This window comes from Trachinotus anak, unplaced genomic scaffold (genome assembly GCF_046630095.1).
Source record: "Trachinotus anak isolate AG129_WGS33_773 ecotype Australia unplaced genomic scaffold, CSIRO_AGI_Tana_v1 ptg000008l, whole genome shotgun sequence".
NCBI classification, from domain to species: Eukaryota; Metazoa; Chordata; class Actinopteri; order Carangiformes; family Carangidae; genus Trachinotus; species Trachinotus anak.
Window position 1 is genome coordinate 15,425,001 of NW_027273859.1, and position 20,726 is coordinate 15,445,726.

Consider the following 20,726-nt stretch of genomic DNA (forward strand, 5'->3'; position numbering starts at 1 on the left):
ACCTGTAACACCACATTGGCGTAGTCATTGGCTTTGATATTGTTGAGACCTACAATGCCTGGCAGGTATGTCGTACCATCGTAGGCTCGGTACAATTTACCCTGCTTGTCCAGCCCTGCTATGTGCTGCTTGGTGAAAGTTGGCTTTAGCACATACTGTAGGAAAAGAAGTGCCAACAAATTACTGACACAACACTAGAGTCTGGAAATACTGAAAAAAATCAAGCGTCAGTATTGACAATACAATATTGTGAGTGCCACATGTCACAGTATCCATACTGGTATTTTAAAACAAACTTCAACCACGGTTATACCATTTATAAAAAGACTGCTATTACAAGTGTCATTACATGTTTTGTCAAACAGATATACTCATTTATTGTTCACTGAATTCAACAAATACAGTAATTTTAATACGACTCAGCTGTGATGTAACCTTTAGCACTAGGAAAATACAATATTTGAACTAAAATAATAATGCCAACCAAATCTGCAAATATATCAATTTACAGCATATTAATATCACACATATTCATCTTTCCACTCTACAGTCATTCTCATTCCATGTGAAATTTTAATTTGCTTTAATTAAACTGAACATAAACATCCATTCCAAATTTGGTATCAAAAGCACAACACACATGATGAGGACATAACCCCATGATTTTACTTACAGTGATGTCTTCTAGTGAAGAGTCAATGATCTCATAGTTGTCTGGCAGACAGTAAAACTTGAGTGTGTGCAGGTTGAGGAACACATGATGGGTAAACTGTACACTGTGAGTGTAAGCATGGGACTTAAGACCTCTACCTACAAGGAAGCATACATGAGTGCATCAGTCCCTGCACAACAAGATGTTTAATTTTGTTTGATATTTTGAAATATCAGTGAATCCACCTACCTTGAAAGTATTTCCCACATATAAGGCAGGCGTAGACATTGATATGGGAGAGAGAGATGGAGCAGAGCTTCTCAAAGTCAAAGTCCAGCACACTCCTGGTGGATTTACAGAAAAAACTGGGAATCAGCTGCAGAGCTATGGAAATAAACAGGGCTGACTAACATTTAGCAGTAACATTAGCCGGGTACATTCAACTTTTGTCTTGCCTGTTTATGGTGTCAAGGTAAGGGCAGTGACGGCTTCTTCGGTCTTCTACCACACGTCCTCGTCCTATTTTGGCTGTCACTGCAACACAAAGGGAAACATTACGAGCGATGTCAGTCAACATTGTGTCCCACCATTTGGATGAAAGCTAGCTAAACATGCTAGCTAATATTGCTAGCTGCTAATACCGTCGCTACCCGCTAACGAAATGTAGGACATACGTTAAAAGTAAATAAACGTACCTCCGTCGTCGCTGTCATCGTCGTCCACCTCAGCCTCTCTCTCTCGCTTCAGAGAAACCATCGCAGATATCAGCTTATGGTCTTAATGTCCAAACAACAGAGAAGGCACAACTTTATTTGGATTAGATCAATGGGTCTCGCACCGTGCGCGTCGAAACTCGCGGTGTTTGTACGTCGCAGATAGCAAATAGACAAAAACCTATCCCGGAGTTTGAAGCCACATCGAGTCCCAAACTTGATTACTCGTAGATTTCTGGCAGTATTTTTTTTTTTAATGCTTTGTCACTTATGATTGCGTTTATGTTTTGGTGCGTTTTGTAAAAATTCTCTGTGAAACAAGATTTAGTTTTTTAGATCATATTAATTTATAAACTCTGGGAGTTTTACAGTTGGACAACAAATTACCATAGGCTAGCATATAGCTTTTTGTCAGTGCTCTGATTGAGACTTGGTGCAATCATATGCGTCGTTAGCCTCTAAATACTGTCACCACATTGGCGCTGACTGTGAAAATGGATATTTTGAGAGACGATGAAGCGCACGAACTAAAATATAAACCTGGGGGGCGTTTGGATATGAGCCACGGCTTCCTTCACCATATCCGGAGGAACCAGATTGCTAGGTGATTTCCTTAACTACCGTTAGCTAATTGCTAGCTGATAGCATACGAGGTAGTTCACAACAATCAGCTACAATATCCAGACCTGCAGCTACACTTTTCTTTTTTTAATAGAAGTTGATCTGATGGTAAAGAAATGTTCATAGGCAGGGCAGATAATGATTAATATCGGCCCTTTCTTTGCCTAAAGTTAAAATATAAGTAAAGGTCGTACAGGCCAAAGTTATCCTTGGCTTAGGACACTGGATGCCAAACAACACAATTGCTTATTTTATAAAAAGAAATCGAACTTATAGATTTTTTTCTGTCTCGTCAGGGGCTGTATCTATCTCCCATATTGTTATCAGATGCTGTTACCTAAGAAGGGGGCGAGGAAATTCAACATTACATGTTTTTAAGACAGAACCTAAGAAATACATTGATGAAGAAGTAAATTTTACATCAAATTTTGGTGTTTAACACTTAGCCATATGTTTCCTCCTGTCTTTTTTCATCTCTACTGGTTGGTAGTAATTGTATCAGATTTTAGGAGTATGCAATGTGCGACTTTAAGACCGCAAATATTAACATCTGAAACCGCTTGGTTATATGAGGAAAAAATAAGTAAAAAAGCAATTTTTCTACAATACTATGTCTACAATAGATTTTCTGAAATCTGTTTGGACAAGTGCAATATACTTGATGGTAGAAAAGTGCAGAATTGATATAAAGAAGTATACACTTAAGCTTACATTTAGCATGTTTTGGAGAGCAGTTTGTCAGGGTAACAGGACTGCAACTCAATTATCCTTATGCACAGTAAAACAAAAGCATGACCCACTTGCTCTTGTTTAACTAGATTAGAAGGTTGGAGATGTCTTGCATTAATTTAGTTCCACGAGCATGTGGTATATTATACATTTCAAAGCAATGTCAGTGTCAACAAATGTCAATTCCCTGCCTGTTCAAGAGATGACTATGATAAAGAGGTGAAGCAAGCCAAAGAGCTTCAGCGGCGGAGGCACACCACAACTCCTAGGCGACCCCGTCGACCTGACATCCAAGTGTACCATCCGCGCCGAAGATGTAAGATTGATGTGTCCTTTTGTTTTGTTTCAGCCAATGATAGTAACTGTCCACTGAAGAGAGTAAAGAGAATGTGTATTTGCTCCTTTTCCAGATGGATCAGAGTCAGGGGCTGGTGCTGAGGCTGAAGAGTGGAACGAGAGTGGGTCGAGCACAGAGACTGAGACCCATGGCAATGAACTTTTCTGGCTTGATTATCTGGCGGACTCTGGTACCATTACGTCCTTCCTTGTGCACAAGGTTAATGGACATCCTTTTGTCTGATGTCTCTGGCTTTTTGTGTCCTTTGGTCTACTTTAGTTTCATTTGGTCTTAATTTCCTAATGTTCTTTCTGTTTCTAAAGGATGATAAGCCTGAGAAGGTAGTGGAACGTGTTGCAGAAAAGAACATCCTGGATTCAGCCATGAGGGCAGCTCTGGAGGCTCGGATTCAAAAGGAAATGGACAAAAGACGAGACAAACGCTGAGTGATATCAAAAGCAAGATTATGATGGCAAAGGGGCTGCAGGCAAAAGGCCTATGGAATAATACTTCATTCGCAGTTCTGTGCTCCTCCAAAGCATCAACGCTGTTGACAGTGTTGGAGGCATAATGAGGATCTGGATCCCGTACTGTGACTGTCAGTAAAGATCCAATGGGTTGTTCCACAAACAAGTCGAGTCTGTTTTAAAAGGAGTAGGAACAGTACTTACCATAGACAGTATGGTTGGGAGTTGACTGTCATGTTCATGTTTACAACATTTTGCTCATCTTGGACTGTTACCTCATATCTTGTCTCATAACACATTATAACACCTTTGAGTTAAACTGGACCCATAAAGTTATGTTGTTGCTTTCTAACAGTTGAACGGTTCAGAAAGGTGCAGGTACTCTCTGCCAGAGCTCTGTCAACCTTCCTCCTCCACTGAACATCCCTTGTGTTTCTCATGTTTACAAAAATTTAGTTTTCATAAACAAGATTTCAACTTTATTGGTAAATTGTTTTGAACAGAACATGCGTCAGTCTGCCAGCGATCTTATGTTTAGAAATGTGAGAATTTCTTTTTCTTAGTGAATTGGAGAGTTTAGTGGATGTAGCCATGATGTGTTTGTGTGGCAACTGTGTTTCATTGTTTTCAGTATTCTAATTTATTTGGGGGTTGTTGGAAGACTTTTATTTTTGATACAGTAATATTTTTTTAGGACACAACTCATATATTACATATACAATGACATATACATAAAAACCATGTATTACTGTCCAAGTGTCTGGCTGTGAATTTGTGGAATGGAACAGCCATAAAATGTGAATGTAGTTGTTTGCTTTTTTTTGTTTTTATTGTGTCTCAATGGTCTATACAAACTCAAATCTGGGAAAACTAACAGGAATACATAAAGTATCAGCTTCAGTTGACTGATGGATGTGATTCATGTTTTCAGCAGGTGGCAGTATTTAACAGTTTTTCAACTCTGCCTTCCTGTCCACTTCTATTTAACATGGGCATTAGCTGCCGTTCTTACAAACCGTCAACTTAGATTTAATCATTTAGGTGCAAGGTAACAGTGCACTTTATCTTTAAAAACATGACTGTACAGTGTAATTTCTCTATAAAAGACAATGTCAGTTGTTCTAAAAAAAAAAAAAAAAAATCACATATCCTGTTTGTGAAGGGGAATGGTTCAGGCAACATTATTTCACTGTTTTTAACTAAAAACTGAAAGAAACACTGGACATCTGAGGGACTCAGATGAATTAGGGGTGGTCCTTAGGGTGCTGAACATGTACCATTACACCCCAGGGGTGAATACTTCTCTGCACCATTGTTGCAAATAAGTCCCCTTTTCTCCCTCCCCTTACTTCCTGTCATATCTCTACTGTCAGCTGCTTAACAAAGACATAAAACTTCACCAAAAATAACTGCAGTGCAGGGTCAGTGGTGGATAAAATTTGGTGCTGCTTATCTGACAATGAGCAGTTCTTTGACTTTAGAGACAAGACGTTACTCTCTTTTGTGTGAGAAGAAATGCTGAGCTCTCGCATAGAGGCCCAGTTCAGAGGTTTAGATTTTACAGTTTGCAGTGCTACACACTATGAGCAAAATTGCATCTTGTGACTTCAAAAAGCCAGTGCAACATTCATTGTGTGTGGAGCTGCCCTTGACTTAGTTTTTCTGCTGATGATAGCTTGTTTTGGTGGCAGCCATTGTTTCCTTTTCCAGAACAATTAAGAGTTTTCATGAGCTAAAAAGTTCAACAATCATTTCCATTGTAGGTTAAAAAAAAAAAAACAAAAACAAAAGACGGCTTGACATTTGGACACACACTGTTGATCCACTCTATAGTAGGATTAATTCATTGTTTTCATAAATGCTTGAAAATATGCTAACTTCATCTTCAAACCACATGGCGGGCCTCCAGTGTTATGCAAAGCCTTGTCCAGGAGGAGTGGGCTCTGCTGTGCTATTGGTGGAACGGAGACACTCCTCCTTTAAATTGTCAACGCCCTTCTCCGGCTCACTTCTCATTCCTCAGTCTGCCATGTGACTGAAGTTATGAGAGGGGGGACACATTCCCATGGCACCCAGTCTTCTGCTCACTAGATTATCTCCAGTTTCACCATTTTTCAATTGGCTGAAAATGACCCAATCACAACTCACACCCTCACACATCCCCCCCCCCCCACTTAACTGTAGCTTTGTATTAACAAGTTACATAACATAACCTGTGTTTTGTAATTCTCACCTGAGGAGCACCTGTGAAATGTTTTGACAACGTGAAAGTATTTAGTGTATGTGTTGTGACAGGCAGACTGGAAGTTATGCATCTGGCAGAATTTGAACATTGCCTAATCTGTTATGTCACATGTGATATGTAACATATTTCCATTTCTATTAGACATTGTGTCTACACTACACTCTTTTTATTTGTTTCTGACCAACTGCAATATTATTGAGATAAAGATAAGTCTGTAGCCATCTTGAACCATCCGTTTCTTTTTTTAAACAATATTTTCAAACATACATACATACATAGATTTTCAAACATTCATATCGACCCCGCACACTTAACAAACCCTTTAAGAGCTGCTTGCAATTCTGTTCTCAAAATCTCTTCTTCAATAGCAAATACTCAGGCAGCTTTGGCTTCCATCTCAGCATTGCCTTCATCACACTGTTAGATTTAATTTATTTACTGAGGTGCTAAACTTTTGAGTACTTATGTAACTTTTGCATTGTAACAGAGCTCCTTTGTTATACACAAAAGTACACAAGAAATACCTTCCCTCTCTTTATCTAGATAATGTAGTTCTGCTTACATTGAAAGCTGAATGTCTACATTTACATCCTGTTTTTTTCTCTTTTATTGTGTGAGTTCACTAAAATGCTGAGGCCCCAGGCTCTTTACATTATCCTATGTTTTCACTTGACTTGATTCTCTCTTTTCTCGTTTTTTCATTCTTTCTTTTTTAATGCAGCCAAACTGAAACAAACTACCTTCATATACTCAGATAATCTAGTGTAATAAAATACATTTCGGAAAAGGATCGGCACATCTACCTCTTCTTTACATTCTTGTTTTTCAACTTCTCTCAGCCGAATGAAAAGACAGCTGTTACACAACATACTGCTAGAATTTAAGCTGGGTTGGGCACGATGACAAACTTAAGTCTAATGCCAATTCAATAATACTAAATATAGGATTTTGGAAAGTCACCAGAACTACTGAAAAGAGATTGTCATGATGATAAGGTATTATTCAACACACCTACACACACCTACAGTGTGAAAAACCTCAGAAGAACTGTCATTCCACCGCTTAAGAATAATGCATTATGTGATTATGAATGAAAAAAAATCAAAACCTAATGTATGTACTGTTTACTGTTAATACTCAGTGTATAAAGCTCTATGGATTGCAAGACTAAAGAATGAAAAACAGATTTTCTAGGAACAAAATGATGCCAGCCCTCCAAGCTGGTTCCATACATAACCCTTCAACATAGGAATATCTTTGTAACTCCCTTAAGTTGCCGACTGGTGCAACCTGCCCAAACTTGTCTTTGTGGAAATTCTAACTCTTTATGACACCGGATTTGAATAACTGTAATTAAGTGACAATGTTCTTGAGTCACATTTGATTGCGTTATAAGATTATATACACTTTACAATGTCATTGATTTGGCATTAGAACCTCCAAGAAAGTGTTAAAAAGTAATGCAACACTTACAGACTGAAGAGCAGAAATTCAGAAAAAAAACCCACATCATCAACGTCATATCAACATACATTTAACACTAACACTACACTCTGAGGGTTTTTCGCATATGTTCGGCAACACCAGTACAATTAACTATACAACAATAAAGTGTGGATAACCATGGTGGGCCAAGGTTGTGTTGATATTGCACAGTGCCTATTTTCATTGCACAAACCTTTTAGTTTTCCTAGTTGATCCTGGCCTGTGTTTTACACTGGTGTTTTATGAGGTTAGCTACTGTAGAAGATTTGCACATGCTTTTACTAATGTGTTATACTATTTGTTGATATTTGCTTAAATGTCATTGTAATTGTGTGAAGTTTTCTATGGTAAACATACTGTTCACATCCGGTCAGAACAACACCCAAACCAGTTCAAAATGCCTGACCTTTACTAATACTTCCAAACATTTAGTCCTCTACAGGCACGTCAGAGATGTATCCTTGGATCAAGGTGTTCTTGTTCTTCTTTGTCAAAGCTCAAGCAGCAGTTATTTGAATTAATTGCTGGGTGTCAGGATTTTGTTCATGTGAACCAGAATACCATGCAGTACAGTCTCTTTTACCTGCTGATACAGACATGCATTTGTTCTGATTTATATGTACTGTCACATGTTCTTGTCGTTTTTTTTAAGCAGGTTGATTCACATGTACACATGCAATTGAACACACCTTTGTAAGCTTCATCAGTATGGGAGATTGCCATGATGATAAGGCTGTTATTTAACACACCTATTTAACACACCTAAATCACACACCTACAGGGTGAAGAACCCCAGAACTACTCTCAAACATAATAATTGTCAAATAAAACCTAATGTATATAGCTGAGCAAAAAAAATGTAGAGTTTACTTCTATTTCCTCTATTTGGTGCTTAACTTTGAGAATTTCTGGTGAACCAGCTTTAGGTTGTAAGTGCACCAGTGTTAACAATTTGAGGTGAAATGGAGACATTTATGACAAAAGCAAAAAGCTAAAGGAGGAATGGGTGAATTGAATTTTCTTCTACAGTAGCACATCAGCAAGCTCTTTCAAGTATTGCATCAGCCGTCACCTAATCCTTACAAGAAATCCCACTGACCTCAACTAAATAGCTGACCTGCGTCTGCCCTTCTCACTGTGACCGTTATCCACACTGCTCTCCTTGTTAGTGAGTCCACTGGCTGTGAGAAAGTTAAAGGTAACCAAAGACCTTATCTCTCAGTCTACAACAATATTTGGTCTCAGTGTCATGTTCTGCTGAGGTGCTCATAGTTCTTTGTTTGGTCTCATGTGAGCTGGGCACAGTAGGTGCCCTCTGAGCTCTTTGTTGTGGGAAGATTTCTTTGTGTTCTTTTTTTGTTGTGGAGAAACAAAAATATAAAACTGTAAACCGCATCCAGCTGCCCCAAAAAGATAACTTTATAACATTACCAATGAAGCTTTATCAGCACGCCACGACCTCAAACTGAGTGTAGTGTGAGTGTGGTGCAATGTTCTCCAGGAACAGTTCCGTACTTTTATTATTACAGCCCAGTGCACTTCAGCTGCAGCAGTATCCATCAATGCAGCGGGGGCAGTGGTGAGTGATCTTGCCCATTCAAGGCGATGGAAGTACATCCCCAGCACAAACCCCACCTCACCATTCAGAGATAAATATAGACATTTGACCAAGCCAGTGTGGTCGTGGAAATGCACAGCTGCTGTAACAGAACTGCAGACAGGACTTGGGGTCTGAATTTAATGATGTTACTTGAGCATGAACACTGTTCATGGCTTGATATACTGTAACTGTAGTGATGTCATTTGTGAAATGATCTGGGCCAGCTTTCAGAAACAAGGAGTACTTCCAGACATTATTTAAGGTCATAAAATGTCAGCTGTATATTCCTTTTTTTGTTTTTATATTTATTGAATAATAATTCTGGAGATGTGAGAAATGTGATAGTTGAAGATGTATTTGAAATGAACCCTGACAGAGCACATGGGGTAAGCAATCACTTTTCTAAACTTTCACATTTATGCTTATGTATGAAAACAAAACATGACTAAAAAATAATGGTAATAATACAATGAAACCTGAGTAACTATGTGCAATCCTATCCCAGTCTCCAGAGTTACCATTGAAGGTAAGCAACCACATGTACAGGCCACATTATCCACTCATTAATTTACAAAGCTGGTAGGATTTATGCGGCACAGTAACAAGCTAATTATAGTGTAAAGATTCATTGGATTACTAATTCAGCACAGAATAGGCTCCAGAGATCCTATGACAGAACAGGATCTGATACTTAAATCTCTCTGACTGAATGAGTTTCAGTCAGGATTTGAAGTAAATATAATTAGTTTTGTTGGTACCAGGAGCAAAACAGATCACAGACATTCTGTTAGTAAAACAAAATAATGCTTTGCTCATCTTAACATTTCCTCTAATTGTACTTTCCTTCAGTCTTGTGTGTACAGTGGCTTTAGAAACTATTCACACCCCTTCACTTTTTGCACACTTTATTGTGTTGTGGATTAAATTGTACATTTATAACATTAGCATTTTCCCCTCCTACATCTACACTCAATAACCTATCATGACAGAGTGAAAACATGATTTTAGACATTTTGCAAATTTATTGAATATCAACTAAAATGTCTAATTTACAAAAGTATTCAGAGCTTTAATTCAGTACTTTGTAAAAGCCCCTTTGGCAGCAACTAAAGCTTTGAGTCTTCTTGGGAAGTCTTTACAGCAAGTCTTCAAGGACCTCTCTGTACTTGGCTACATTCGCCCTTCCCTCAATCCTGACCAGTCTCCTTGTCCCTGCTGCTGAGAGGCTTGGATTTTTGCCCAAAGAGTTCAATTTTTGTTTCATCAGACCATAGTGTTTTCCTCATGCTCCCAGAGTCCTTGAAATGCTGTTTGGCAAACTCCAAGCAGGTTGTCTTTTTCCTTTTACTCTAAGTGGCTTCCGTCTAGCCACTCGATCATAAAGGCCTGACTAATGGAGCACTGCTGAGATGGTTTTTCCATCTCTATGGAGGACTTCTGAAACTCTGTTGGTCACCTCCCTGATCAATGCCCTTCTGTCCTGGATACTCAGTTTAGCTAGACGGCCAACTCTAGGTAGAGTCCTGGTGGTTTCAAATTTCTTTCATTTCACATCATTGAGGCCACTGTGCTCCTGGGAACACCAAAAGCTTTAGAAATATTTTTATACCCTTGCCACAATCTTATCGCTGAGATCCACAGACAGTTCCTTGGCCTTCATGGCTTGACTATTGTCCTGATATGAATTGTGGGACCTTGTACACGCACTTGTGTGTCTTTCTAAACCTGTCCAGTCACTTCAGTTCGCCACAGGGTCTGAATACTTCTTTAAAATAAGAGATTTCGGTTTTTTATTTTTCACAAATTTTTCACACATTTGCAAAAATTCTGGAAACATGTTTTCACTTTGTCATTATGGATTATTGAATGTTGATTGATGGGCAAAAGCAATTTTATCCATTTAAAATCAAATCTACAACACAATAAAGTCTACAAAAAAATTGAAAGGGTCTGAATACTTTCTGCAGCCACTGTAGGTAGATGTTTTACACAACTCAACGTAGCAATTATCTCTGTGACTCCCTTAAGGCACTTACTAGTGCAAACTGCCCAAACTTGTCTTTGTGGATATTCTACCTCTTCATATGACTGCAGATTTGAATAACTGCAATGAAGTGACGATCTTCTTGTGTCACATCTAGTTTGGTTAGAAAATGGTATACACTTTCTACACATCCAAAAATGTGTCCAATCCAAAAATGAATCCAACACCTACAGACTGAAGAGCAGACAATCAGACAAAAATTAATTATTAATTAACTATACTAACTAACTTTACAATAAAGTGTGGATAACTACATTGTGTTGATATTGTATCGTACCCATTTTTATTGCACAAACCTTTTAGCTTTCCTAGTTGATCCTGGCCTGTGTTTGCATTACCTGGCTGGTGTTTTACAGAGTTTATCTACAGTGGAAGTGTCATTGGCAAGTAAAGTTTGCTAAGGTAAACATACTGTATATGGCTTCAAATGCAGCTAGACTGACAGCCAAACCAGTTCCAAATGCCTGAAGTTCACTAAGACTTACTAAGATCCAGTACGCTCCAGGCACATCAGAGGTGTACCCTTGGATTAAGGTGTTCTTGTTCTTCTTGTTAAAGCTCAAGCAGCAGTAATTTGAATTAGCTGCTGGGTGCTAGGGAGCATTTTATTAATTGGCTTGCTCAGGAACAGTACACTTAGACCAAACACAGCATAATGCCACACAGTCCCAGAACCCCCACTGCAATCAACTTAATCGGTGCTTTTCAAATTTAATATAATTTCAGCGTTGGCTCTGAACGGTAAAGGAGGGTGATAAATTCTGAGCGTTGTCCCACACATTTTCCCAAAAATGTCCTGGGCTCAGAGATAATAATTAAAACATGTTTGCAACTGTGCAAACAGAGGGTAAATTAGCTCCTCACAGAGCTGATCCCAGCTACTGCTCTGACCCTGTGGCCTTTGCCACAATGCAGCCAAAGAAATGTGGGGCTTCCCATTTCCTTCTTACTCCCCATGGATTAGAAAAGTTTTTGTTTATGTTCCCTTGAGTTTATCAGCTATACTCTGAGAGACTCCTCCTCAAACTCAAACACAGATACAGTATGTTATTATACTGCTCACCAATATATTTACTCTCTATCAACACCCTAAACATTATTGTCGTGTTCATTTTATCTTTGAATGCAGCTTTTCACTGTGCCTTTGTACCAACTGTGTCATAAGACAATCTCAGCTATTTTTGTTTAATTCTTTTGTATTTCATATACATTGTTTTATATTTCCATTTTTGTTCAGGAATATGTCTGCGTATTATTATGTTACATAAGACCCTAAAATGTTTGTGTGACTGGTTAAATAACAGCATTGCCTGGCAGCACCACAGGGAAAACAGATGGGCTAAACTGACTTTATCAATGTGCCAAACTGAGAAAAGATAAACAAAGAGCATAGACAGTATTTAGAGACAGATATTGGAATCATTTGTTTTATTAATAGTGGAAGTAATTTGGTGGCTATAATTGTATTTTAATTGATGAACAATGTAGGCCGTGTCTGAAAAATAGTCTATTGGCATCAAGTTCCTAATTGTTCATTCTGTGCTGCCAGATCACAATCGCATGAACAGGGCACACCGTTCATTACTAGTGAATGCTGCAAATCCTTTTCTAGTAAGCTTATTCTGTTTCACTCGCTCTCAGTATACTGTGTAACTCTAGAGACTGCTTTATCACACTGCCATTTGCTCTATTTACTGCATCTACATTTACAATTGTGTTGTTTTGTTACAGGAATACTTGCTTATGCCAAAACCAAGACCTTCAAGATTCAAGATCCCTTTGTTACTTGGGTTGTGTCAAAGTTCCAAATGTGTTTGCTGAAGTTCTGTAAACTGCAAATGGCCACAGAGTCACTGAGTAAGCATTTCTGGTCTGTTTTGTCCAACTTCTATCAATTCAAGGTTCACTTTGACACATGTGAATTCCTCTGTTAATCTAGGCAAAGGTCACTTAGATCCAACCGCTTGTGTACTTAACTGTTAACACTGCAAACTGTCTGAATGTTGACTAAACTGGAATGCCTTAAAGTAAATTGTTAATTGCATATATATTTAATTAGATGAGAGAAAGTGGATGTCTTGAATAAAGACTTTAAAGACTTAATTGCTGTATAATGTTTATAATAAATCCTATATGAGGGCAAATGCAAACCTAGGCGGTAGAAAAGGTGATGTCAGTGCTGTCAGTACATAATCTATACATGTATAAAAACACACCTAAATTCTGTCATAACTACATGTTACTTATCAATCTTGACAGTGTTTCAAGTTTTGTTGGGTTTTCATATTGGCAAAACAACAAAATACGTAATGATGCACATTTTAAGGTGCCTACATGGATATTTTTATTTAAAACATTGTTGCAAAATTGTGGCAACAGTTCAGAAAACAAAAGAAATGAAGGTGTCCAAACAAGCCAAAAAGGTTCCCACATGATTTGTTATTATAAATACTCTTTTGTATTATTTAAAAAGAATAAGAATCTACATTCAAAGTTACATTTCTTACAGGGAAATGAGGAAGGGGGTCGACACCAACATTCACTTGGTGAAACACAGGATATCAACTGGTTAAACTCCATTCTTGACTGCTACCTCAACTTTCACAGTGCAAGTATCATAGTTACTTCACCTCAGTTGCCTGCTTAAAGGCAGCCGGCTGTGCTGTTAATCTCAGAACTATTACCCCTGTCACACTGAAAGTATACTGACCTTTTCATTAGGTACAGGCAGCTGTCAGAGGCCAATAAGAAGGGGGAGTTTAGCCTGGGGTCAAACTCTGCAGCCAGCATTGCTCATGACTGCAGCAGGTCCAGGAGTAAGACCCAAGATGTGTACCCTACCTACAAGCTTAAGAAACACTTCCCCCTGAGGCAAGACACACTGAGGCCTCATCAGTAACCCAGCTGGCGAATGCTTTACTGTCAGCTTTTGAAGACTTGTGAATGCTTGACTCTCAGCTTTTGAAGACTTGGTTTCCATACATTTTTGACCAGTAAAATGACAATGGTTTCCTAAGACAGTCTTAGAGCTGGATTGCTATTGTGGACTTGTAAGACATTATAATGTAGGATGAGACTAAATTTCTCAGGACCAGGAGGGGTATTGGTGCCAATTACACTTCAAAGTCAACAGAAACCACCCTACATTACGGGGTGCAGTATAGAAATAAACTCATTTGGAAGCTTTTTGGATAATCTTTTGCTTGCATATTTAAAAAAAAAATGTTTTTGTAACAGTGGAACTGACTGACAGTAGAGCACAGCCTATGACCATTTTCTCCAGTTGTCTGGGTTGTAAACCAGGCAGAGAAGCAGGTCAAGTTTTACACTGACATTTTAACTTGATGGCTCTTGACCTTAGTTTTACCTTGCTGAAAATGCTGCTCAGTGTTCACTTAAAATGGAAAACAGCTGGCAAATATCTACTGTAACACACTGGAAGTGTCAACACTTGATATGTATTCATACCTCTGAATGTCTTTGCACTGTTGGTATTTGGATATTTCCCTGCAATTGTATCGAGGGCTTATAGGCAACGTACTGTTGAACCACACAGAAAATCCTTTATCCCCCAACAAACTTTGATTTAACATAGGAGAAACAGAGGCATTACAAATATCATGGCAAAAAAGTGACCAGTGTTTTATGCAAGTATCCCTGCACCTCATCTCTACTTTCTCATTATAATTTGCAAGATCAATGAACATAAAAGAAAATTCATGAGTCAGGCATTTTGAAGGAGTAGTTGTTTATTACAGAGCATTAAGTAAACTACCCAGTCTAGACATGACGCATAATACAGTATGAGCTACTTGTTCCTCTGTAAGTTGAAAGCATGTTGGTAGCAGGAGGGGGAAAGCAAACGGGGAGTAGAGGAAATAGAAAAGGCACTCTTAACTTACTGTAACCAACGGGATGCCCTCCAAGAGGTAAAAGGGAACAAAACCAAAACTCAAAACTCTATCCAACACATGAGATAGCTATGTAAACAAGGCTGGTTTCTCTGTACTACACCAACCAAACGTTGCCACCCTATTGATGAGGATAGGTAAGAGCCAAAGAATTGCACCAAACATTGTAATGGGATTTAAAACTAACCCATCAAAAATAAGATCTGTATTCCAAAAATAAAAAAGGTTGTAAAATAGTCAACAGTAGCCAGTGACAGTTTTTCCTTGTTGAGGCGGACCAAAGCTTTTCTGTAGAACACTCTGGGACCTCAAGCCAAACACTGAAAAATTATCAAGTCAGAAGGAATTCAATATTCAATGTGTTTAAAGCTGCCTTCTGAAACCTCAGCTTCTCTGTATCCACGCTGAGTTTCAGAGAACAAATAAATAGTGTTCAGGTTTGATTCCTAGCCAATAAGAAGCTGTGGCAAAGAACAAACTCCTTTAAGGATAAAGATGGGAATCAGGTTTCTCTGTAGCTACACCTGCCATCAATACACTTAAGGAGTATAAGGGCCTTTAATCACCTCAAACCATAAAACGCAAGTTAAACTACATTTAAAAAGGACTCATTTAAAATTTGATTTCATGTCAAACAATCCAATTTTTCCATCACTATCAAGTATAACCAATACCCCTGCAGACCAGAGCAGTGACATAGCAGCTTCTGACTTTTCTGTATTACATCAGAAAACAGCAAAGGTCTGTAGAGGCATCTGAGGTTTTATGCTCATTTGAGAGCTTGAATAATTACAATTTGGCTCACCCCTTAGCCTGCAGTGCATAGCTTTTTTTTTTAGTGAAAATAGCAACAACCCTTGAATTTTAATTGTGCCATTCTAGCATCCTCCACAAAGACGAGGGAATAAAGCAAACAAAAAGGATAAAAAGGACACTGGGTCAGGGAATTATCGTACCAGACTGACAAAGGAGGAATGTTTAGAAAGAATCTAGGCTCATTGTAGGAAGGTGGCAGATCACAGAACTCTCCAACTATCAAATTATGCTTTTAAATGGACTTAAATTTAGAGATGCACAGACTCCTATCAGTAGCACCAGTAAATTAAGGGGTGTCGCATATTGGCTAATATGCTACCGCCATGACACTGAATAGAAGACTAACAATAGTGACAAGTGTGGAATGCCTAAAGGAGAGCAACTGAGCACAGCTATTCAAGGGTCTATCACAACGAGAAGCAGGGGAACCGCAAGACATCGGAGAACATTAAGTACTCTGGTGCATGAGTTCATGGAACCCATCCAATTCTTTAAACATCAAGTTTCTGAGACGTGCCTCCAAGTGCCCAGTATGATACTGCAACCAGCAAAAAACAGTAACAAGACAAAAAGGAGGAAGGTGGAGTGAGGAAGGGAGTCGTGTTAAATGATACCACTATTATGAGAGAGAGAGAGCGAGAGAGAGAAAGAGAGAGAGAGATAGAGAGAGGGGGAGGGAGAGAGAGAGAGAGAAGGGCATTTCACCCCCGGAACCTTGTAGGCTTCTCTGTAGTATACACCAACAAGCCTGGGGGGAAAAGCTTAACAGGTTTAGTATTTGAGTTTTTTGGGCACCTCCCATGGGAAGGAGTCACGGCCAAAGTGGCCATAGGCTGCGGTCCTCTGATACAAGGGCTTCTTCAGATCCAGCTCCCTGGAATACATAATCAAGATATTTAGCAGCAGTCACACCCAGTTATCTCAGATGCACACATTCATACTCACACAGGCATAACGCTCACATTAGCCAGTGCAGAGTGCCGTGCCACCAAAAAAAAACCAAAACAAAACAAAAACAAAAACAAAAACATCAGGCTTGTTCGACCAGCTGGTTCAGTGGGGAACACGTGAAACTTCGACACTTACCCTGCTGCCGACCAAACTTGACAAAGCAGCTTGCAGATGGAAAACACTCATCCAATTTACAGAAAATAAAAACCCTTATGCTATGTTTAACTATCTAGCTTTGGTCTTTATGACATCAGAGATCATACATATCTGCCTCAATAAATTAAGACTTTTGCCCCCACTAATGCAGACGTGCGTAACCCACTATGCCATATAATTAAGTAGAAAGTGAGAAGGCAAACTCATAACTTTCAGAGGTCAAAACAAAGTGCCAGCTATAGCAAAGGAAAATTGCATTGGCCTGCAGCATTTCCACAATAAATTATTGAATTAAATTAACTCCAAATCCTGGGTGGGACAACTAAATAAAAAGACAAAACTAAGGCACAGGAGACAGGAGGGAGCCAGGTGCTGCCATTTCATTGAATAGCAGGTGGCTTCAGAAGATATACATTACCTGACAATGACTCCAGGGCGGAGATCAAAGTTCTTCTTCACGATGTCAAGCAGCTCCCTCTCACTCTTGTTTGAGGTCCCATAGTGGAAGATAGAAATGGAGAGAGGATGGGCAACTCCAATGGCATAGGACACCTAATACAGCACACACATGTATTATATCAAGCACAACACACACACAGGAAAACTTCAGGCAGGAACCTCTTGTAGCCCCTCTCTCTAGAATTAAGATGGGTGGGTTTTGCCAATACCACGCACCTGGACCAACACTCTCCTGCAGAGCTCAGCCTTCACCAGAGACTTGGCCACCCAGCGCGCGGCGTAAGCAGCAGAGCGGTCCACCTTTGTGTAATCCTTCCCAGAGAAGGCTCCACCACCATGGGCTCCCCAGCCTCCATAAGTGTCAACGATGATTTTACGTCCTGTGAGGCCAGCATCACCCTGTAATAGAGGAACCGAGGTTATAAACATAAGTAACTTGCAGGCTAAACAGTTTCTGAAAGCCACACCCTCTGACATTTACCTGTGGGCCTCCGATGACAAACCGTCCACTGGGCTGCAGGTGGTAGATGGTGTCGTCATCCAAATAGATGCAGGGAACAACAGTCTTGATGACTTTCTCCTTCAGGGCATCCCTCATCTCCTCCAGGCAAATGTCCTCATCGTGCTGAACTGAGATGACAATTGTGTGCACACGCACGGGGAGCATGGCGCCACGGTCCTGGCGGTACTGGACAGTAACCTGCAAAGAAAGTAAAAATATAAATGAGCTAAATCCCACCTTCAAAAAGACAATCTATAATAGTTAACAGCAAGCGTGACCACTCTACCTGTGTCTTTGAGTCTGGTCGGAGCCATGGAAGAGTGCCATTGCGTCGCAGTTCAGCCATCTTAGCATTCAGCTTGTGAGCAAGGACAATTGTGAGAGGCATACACTCCTCCGTCTCATCAGTGGCATATCCAAACATCAAGCCCTGCAGAGCAAGACACATTTACTCAATATTTGAGAAGCACAAGCCTCATTTGAAGACATTAATGAAAAGAAAGCAGTAACTTCAGACCACAAAACACCAAACAAAAAAATATTTATAGCCACTACTGACCTGGTCCCCGGCTCCAATGTCCTCCTCGTTGCGGTCGACGTGAACGCCTTGAGCTATGTCAGGGGACTGCTGCTCCAAGGCCACAAGAACGTTGCAGGTCTTATAGTCAAATCCTGTGCAGGCAACAGACAGCAACATATCAAGACACCATTCATATAAAAAAAAATAAATAAATAAATATGATATATGAATAGAAGCTTAAAACTCCTCCTCAACATATAACCAGAAATACACCACGTCATACCTTTGGAGGAGTCATCGTATCCGATTTGGCGGATGGTGTCACGGACAACTTTCTGGTAGTCCACTGTGGCACGTGATGTCACTTCACCTGCCAACAGGATCATCCCAGTCTTGGCAACAGTCTCTGTAAGGGGAAAGAAATATAAGTTAACACAGGCAAAAGATTCCCCCTTTGTCAATGGAAACATCTGACTTGAGCCAAAAAAAAAAAAAAAAAAAAAAAAAAAAAAAAATCTTACCACAAGCAACTTTGGCATCAGGATCCTGCTTGAGGTGGGCATCTAGAACTGCATCACTGATCTGATCACAGATCTTGTCTGAAAAATGACAACAACGTTAACTAAATACGGGCGTCAGTGACAAAACTGCAGCAAGACTAGATCATCGGATGTGGATGTACACTGTGGTGGGAGTGGGAGTGGGAGTGGCCCCGTGTCTCTCCACGGCCGCCATTTCAGCATTTACACGTGTGGCTGGAGGAGAAGGGAGGGCGCGAAATAAACCGGGGACCGGAAGGCAAACGCGATAAACTTCAACACTGAATAACTACACCTGTGAATGATGTAAAAACAACATTACTGTGCCGTGTTGTTCAGGCCGACTGCGGTCCCGGTCATTGTGGCCCCACGTACCCCGGGAACAGTCCCGGATGTTTAGGAAAACGTAAAGTAATTTGCAGATAGTGATATAACGAGTATTTTACGTTATTCTGGCGGTAAATATCAGATTCGTGTCCGGTTGTATGTTTATTGTCGGTGGACCTCACAGGCGGCAGCGTCACCGGAGATTAGCAAGCTAACATTAGCAAGTAGCACATGCTCTTGAAACCGGGCCAGCTCTCGTCACACAGCGGAGAAAAAAAAAAAAAAAGGCCATAATCGTTCAAAAATGAATGGTGTTGAGACCGCTTTTCATTATTACAATTACATTATGGAGTAGGCGGGGTAAACAGCGTGGTAAAACGGTTGTGAATGGAGCTTGCTCCACCTAGACAAAGTGATGTAAGGCCGGTGTGCCGGGTCTTACCGGGGTGTCCTTCTCCGACAGACTCCGAGGTGAACAGGAAGCAGTCCTCGTCAATGAGGGAGTTGTGAAAACCGTTCATCTGCCCGTTCATCATTGTTAACAGTGGCTGCTGCTGCTGCGAAATTTACACGGAAATGTTACAATGCAAAACACCAAACTGACTCTGTAATTCTGCCTCGGCGTTTTCCTTGCTCTCCCTAGGACCGGCGCCCGCCTCTCGGTGTATTGATCCTCCAGTTTAAGCCTCATGGCGCAGAGCTTCACTATTTATCCTATGAAGTCAGACGCTCTTACGTCACTAGGAGGCGGACCGTACCATTGAGCCTATAGAGGAGGGTTGTAGCATATTGTCACCAGGAGGGTGTTGCAGAATGGTACACAGGCAACGGCCATGTGCTGTCAAAATGTTGCTCAATCTGCAGGGAGGGAGTGTGTCAGGGTCAGAAAAGGTGTGATGAATGATAAAAAAAAAAAAAATCAGTGAAGGGTTTTTACACCTTGTCCTGTGTCGTGATTTCACATCTGCTGCACTGGCACAACCAGTCTTAATCATAAAGTTGTTATAGCTGGATTTGGATCATAACGTAGTTCCTGAGTCACCATAAACCCACACACATCCTTATTGTATTTCTTCATTCATTATATCCCGACAGCTCCATCGCTGCATACACTACCTCAACCTTTGCCAAAAACACAAATTTAATCCTCACTGTAACCGTATGATGTCATATATGAGAGCTTCTGTCCTCTGTAGATATGAGCATGTGGCTGCTGTCTACTTAATATTTCATGGTGAAAGTACAGCTATGATCAGTTTAAAAGAAAATACTCTTTGGACAGTAAATACAGACATTGTTTCTTCTGCAAATGTACACACGGGAGATGTGATTGCAATTTTTATTATGTCGAATATCAAACTCTTAATATCTTTGTGTGTGATGTTTGGGGTTTTTATGATGGGCCTACGTGCACCGCACAACAAATAAATGTTTCCGTGAAACCATTATTAGAGTCTGATATAAACCAACACTGGCGTGATTAATCTGATAAGTTGTATTAATTTTAGCTATCATGAGAACATCAGAGGGTGTGCTTCCCTGGTGAAACAACCAGATAAACCTGGTAATACATTTGTAACAATGTGAAATCTGGACAGTTAAGAGAAGAGCAGAGTTTGGGGATATCATATCTCAACATAACTTGATTATAC

The 20,726-nt window shown here is 39.9% G+C and overlaps 3 protein-coding genes across 3 annotated transcripts in view; 1 reads left to right on the forward strand and 2 right to left on the reverse strand.

Annotated features, from left to right (window-relative positions):
• Nucleotides 1–1,518, reverse strand: part of usp39 (ubiquitin specific peptidase 39) — a 6,963-nt gene extending 5,445 nt beyond the window's left edge. The window contains exons 1-5 of the mRNA XM_071482984.1: nucleotides 1,348–1,518; nucleotides 1,108–1,186; nucleotides 898–996; nucleotides 674–806; nucleotides 3–155 (exon numbers count right to left, since the gene is read on the reverse strand). Coding sequence (XP_071339085.1) covers nucleotides 3–155; nucleotides 674–806; nucleotides 898–996; nucleotides 1,108–1,186; nucleotides 1,348–1,408 — 525 coding nt within the window. The 5' untranslated portion in view covers nucleotides 1,409–1,518. The remainder of the gene's footprint in view (nucleotides 1–2; nucleotides 156–673; nucleotides 807–897; nucleotides 997–1,107; nucleotides 1,187–1,347) is intronic.
• A 216-nt stretch (nucleotides 1,519–1,734) lies between these two features.
• On the forward strand, nucleotides 1,735–5,309 carry cunh2orf68 (chromosome unknown C2orf68 homolog). Its single transcript, XM_071482986.1, has 4 exons — nucleotides 1,735–1,969; nucleotides 2,916–3,031; nucleotides 3,126–3,271; nucleotides 3,376–5,309. Exons 1-4 carry the CDS (start codon nucleotides 1,860–1,862, stop codon nucleotides 3,496–3,498), a joined length of 495 nt encoding a protein of 164 aa, XP_071339087.1. The 5' UTR covers nucleotides 1,735–1,859; the 3' UTR covers nucleotides 3,499–5,309.
• A 9,315-nt stretch (nucleotides 5,310–14,624) lies between these two features.
• mat2ab (methionine adenosyltransferase 2Ab) lies at nucleotides 14,625–19,756 on the reverse strand. Its single transcript, XM_071482987.1, has 9 exons — nucleotides 19,517–19,756; nucleotides 18,730–18,807; nucleotides 18,492–18,614; nucleotides 18,248–18,360; nucleotides 17,975–18,118; nucleotides 17,668–17,886; nucleotides 17,403–17,585; nucleotides 17,146–17,279; nucleotides 14,625–16,494 (listed from the first exon to the last, which is right to left on the reverse strand). Exons 1-9 carry the CDS (start codon nucleotides 19,608–19,610, stop codon nucleotides 16,392–16,394), a joined length of 1,191 nt encoding a protein of 396 aa, XP_071339088.1. The 5' UTR covers nucleotides 19,611–19,756; the 3' UTR covers nucleotides 14,625–16,391.
• Nucleotides 19,757–20,726: the final 970 nt, after the last annotated feature.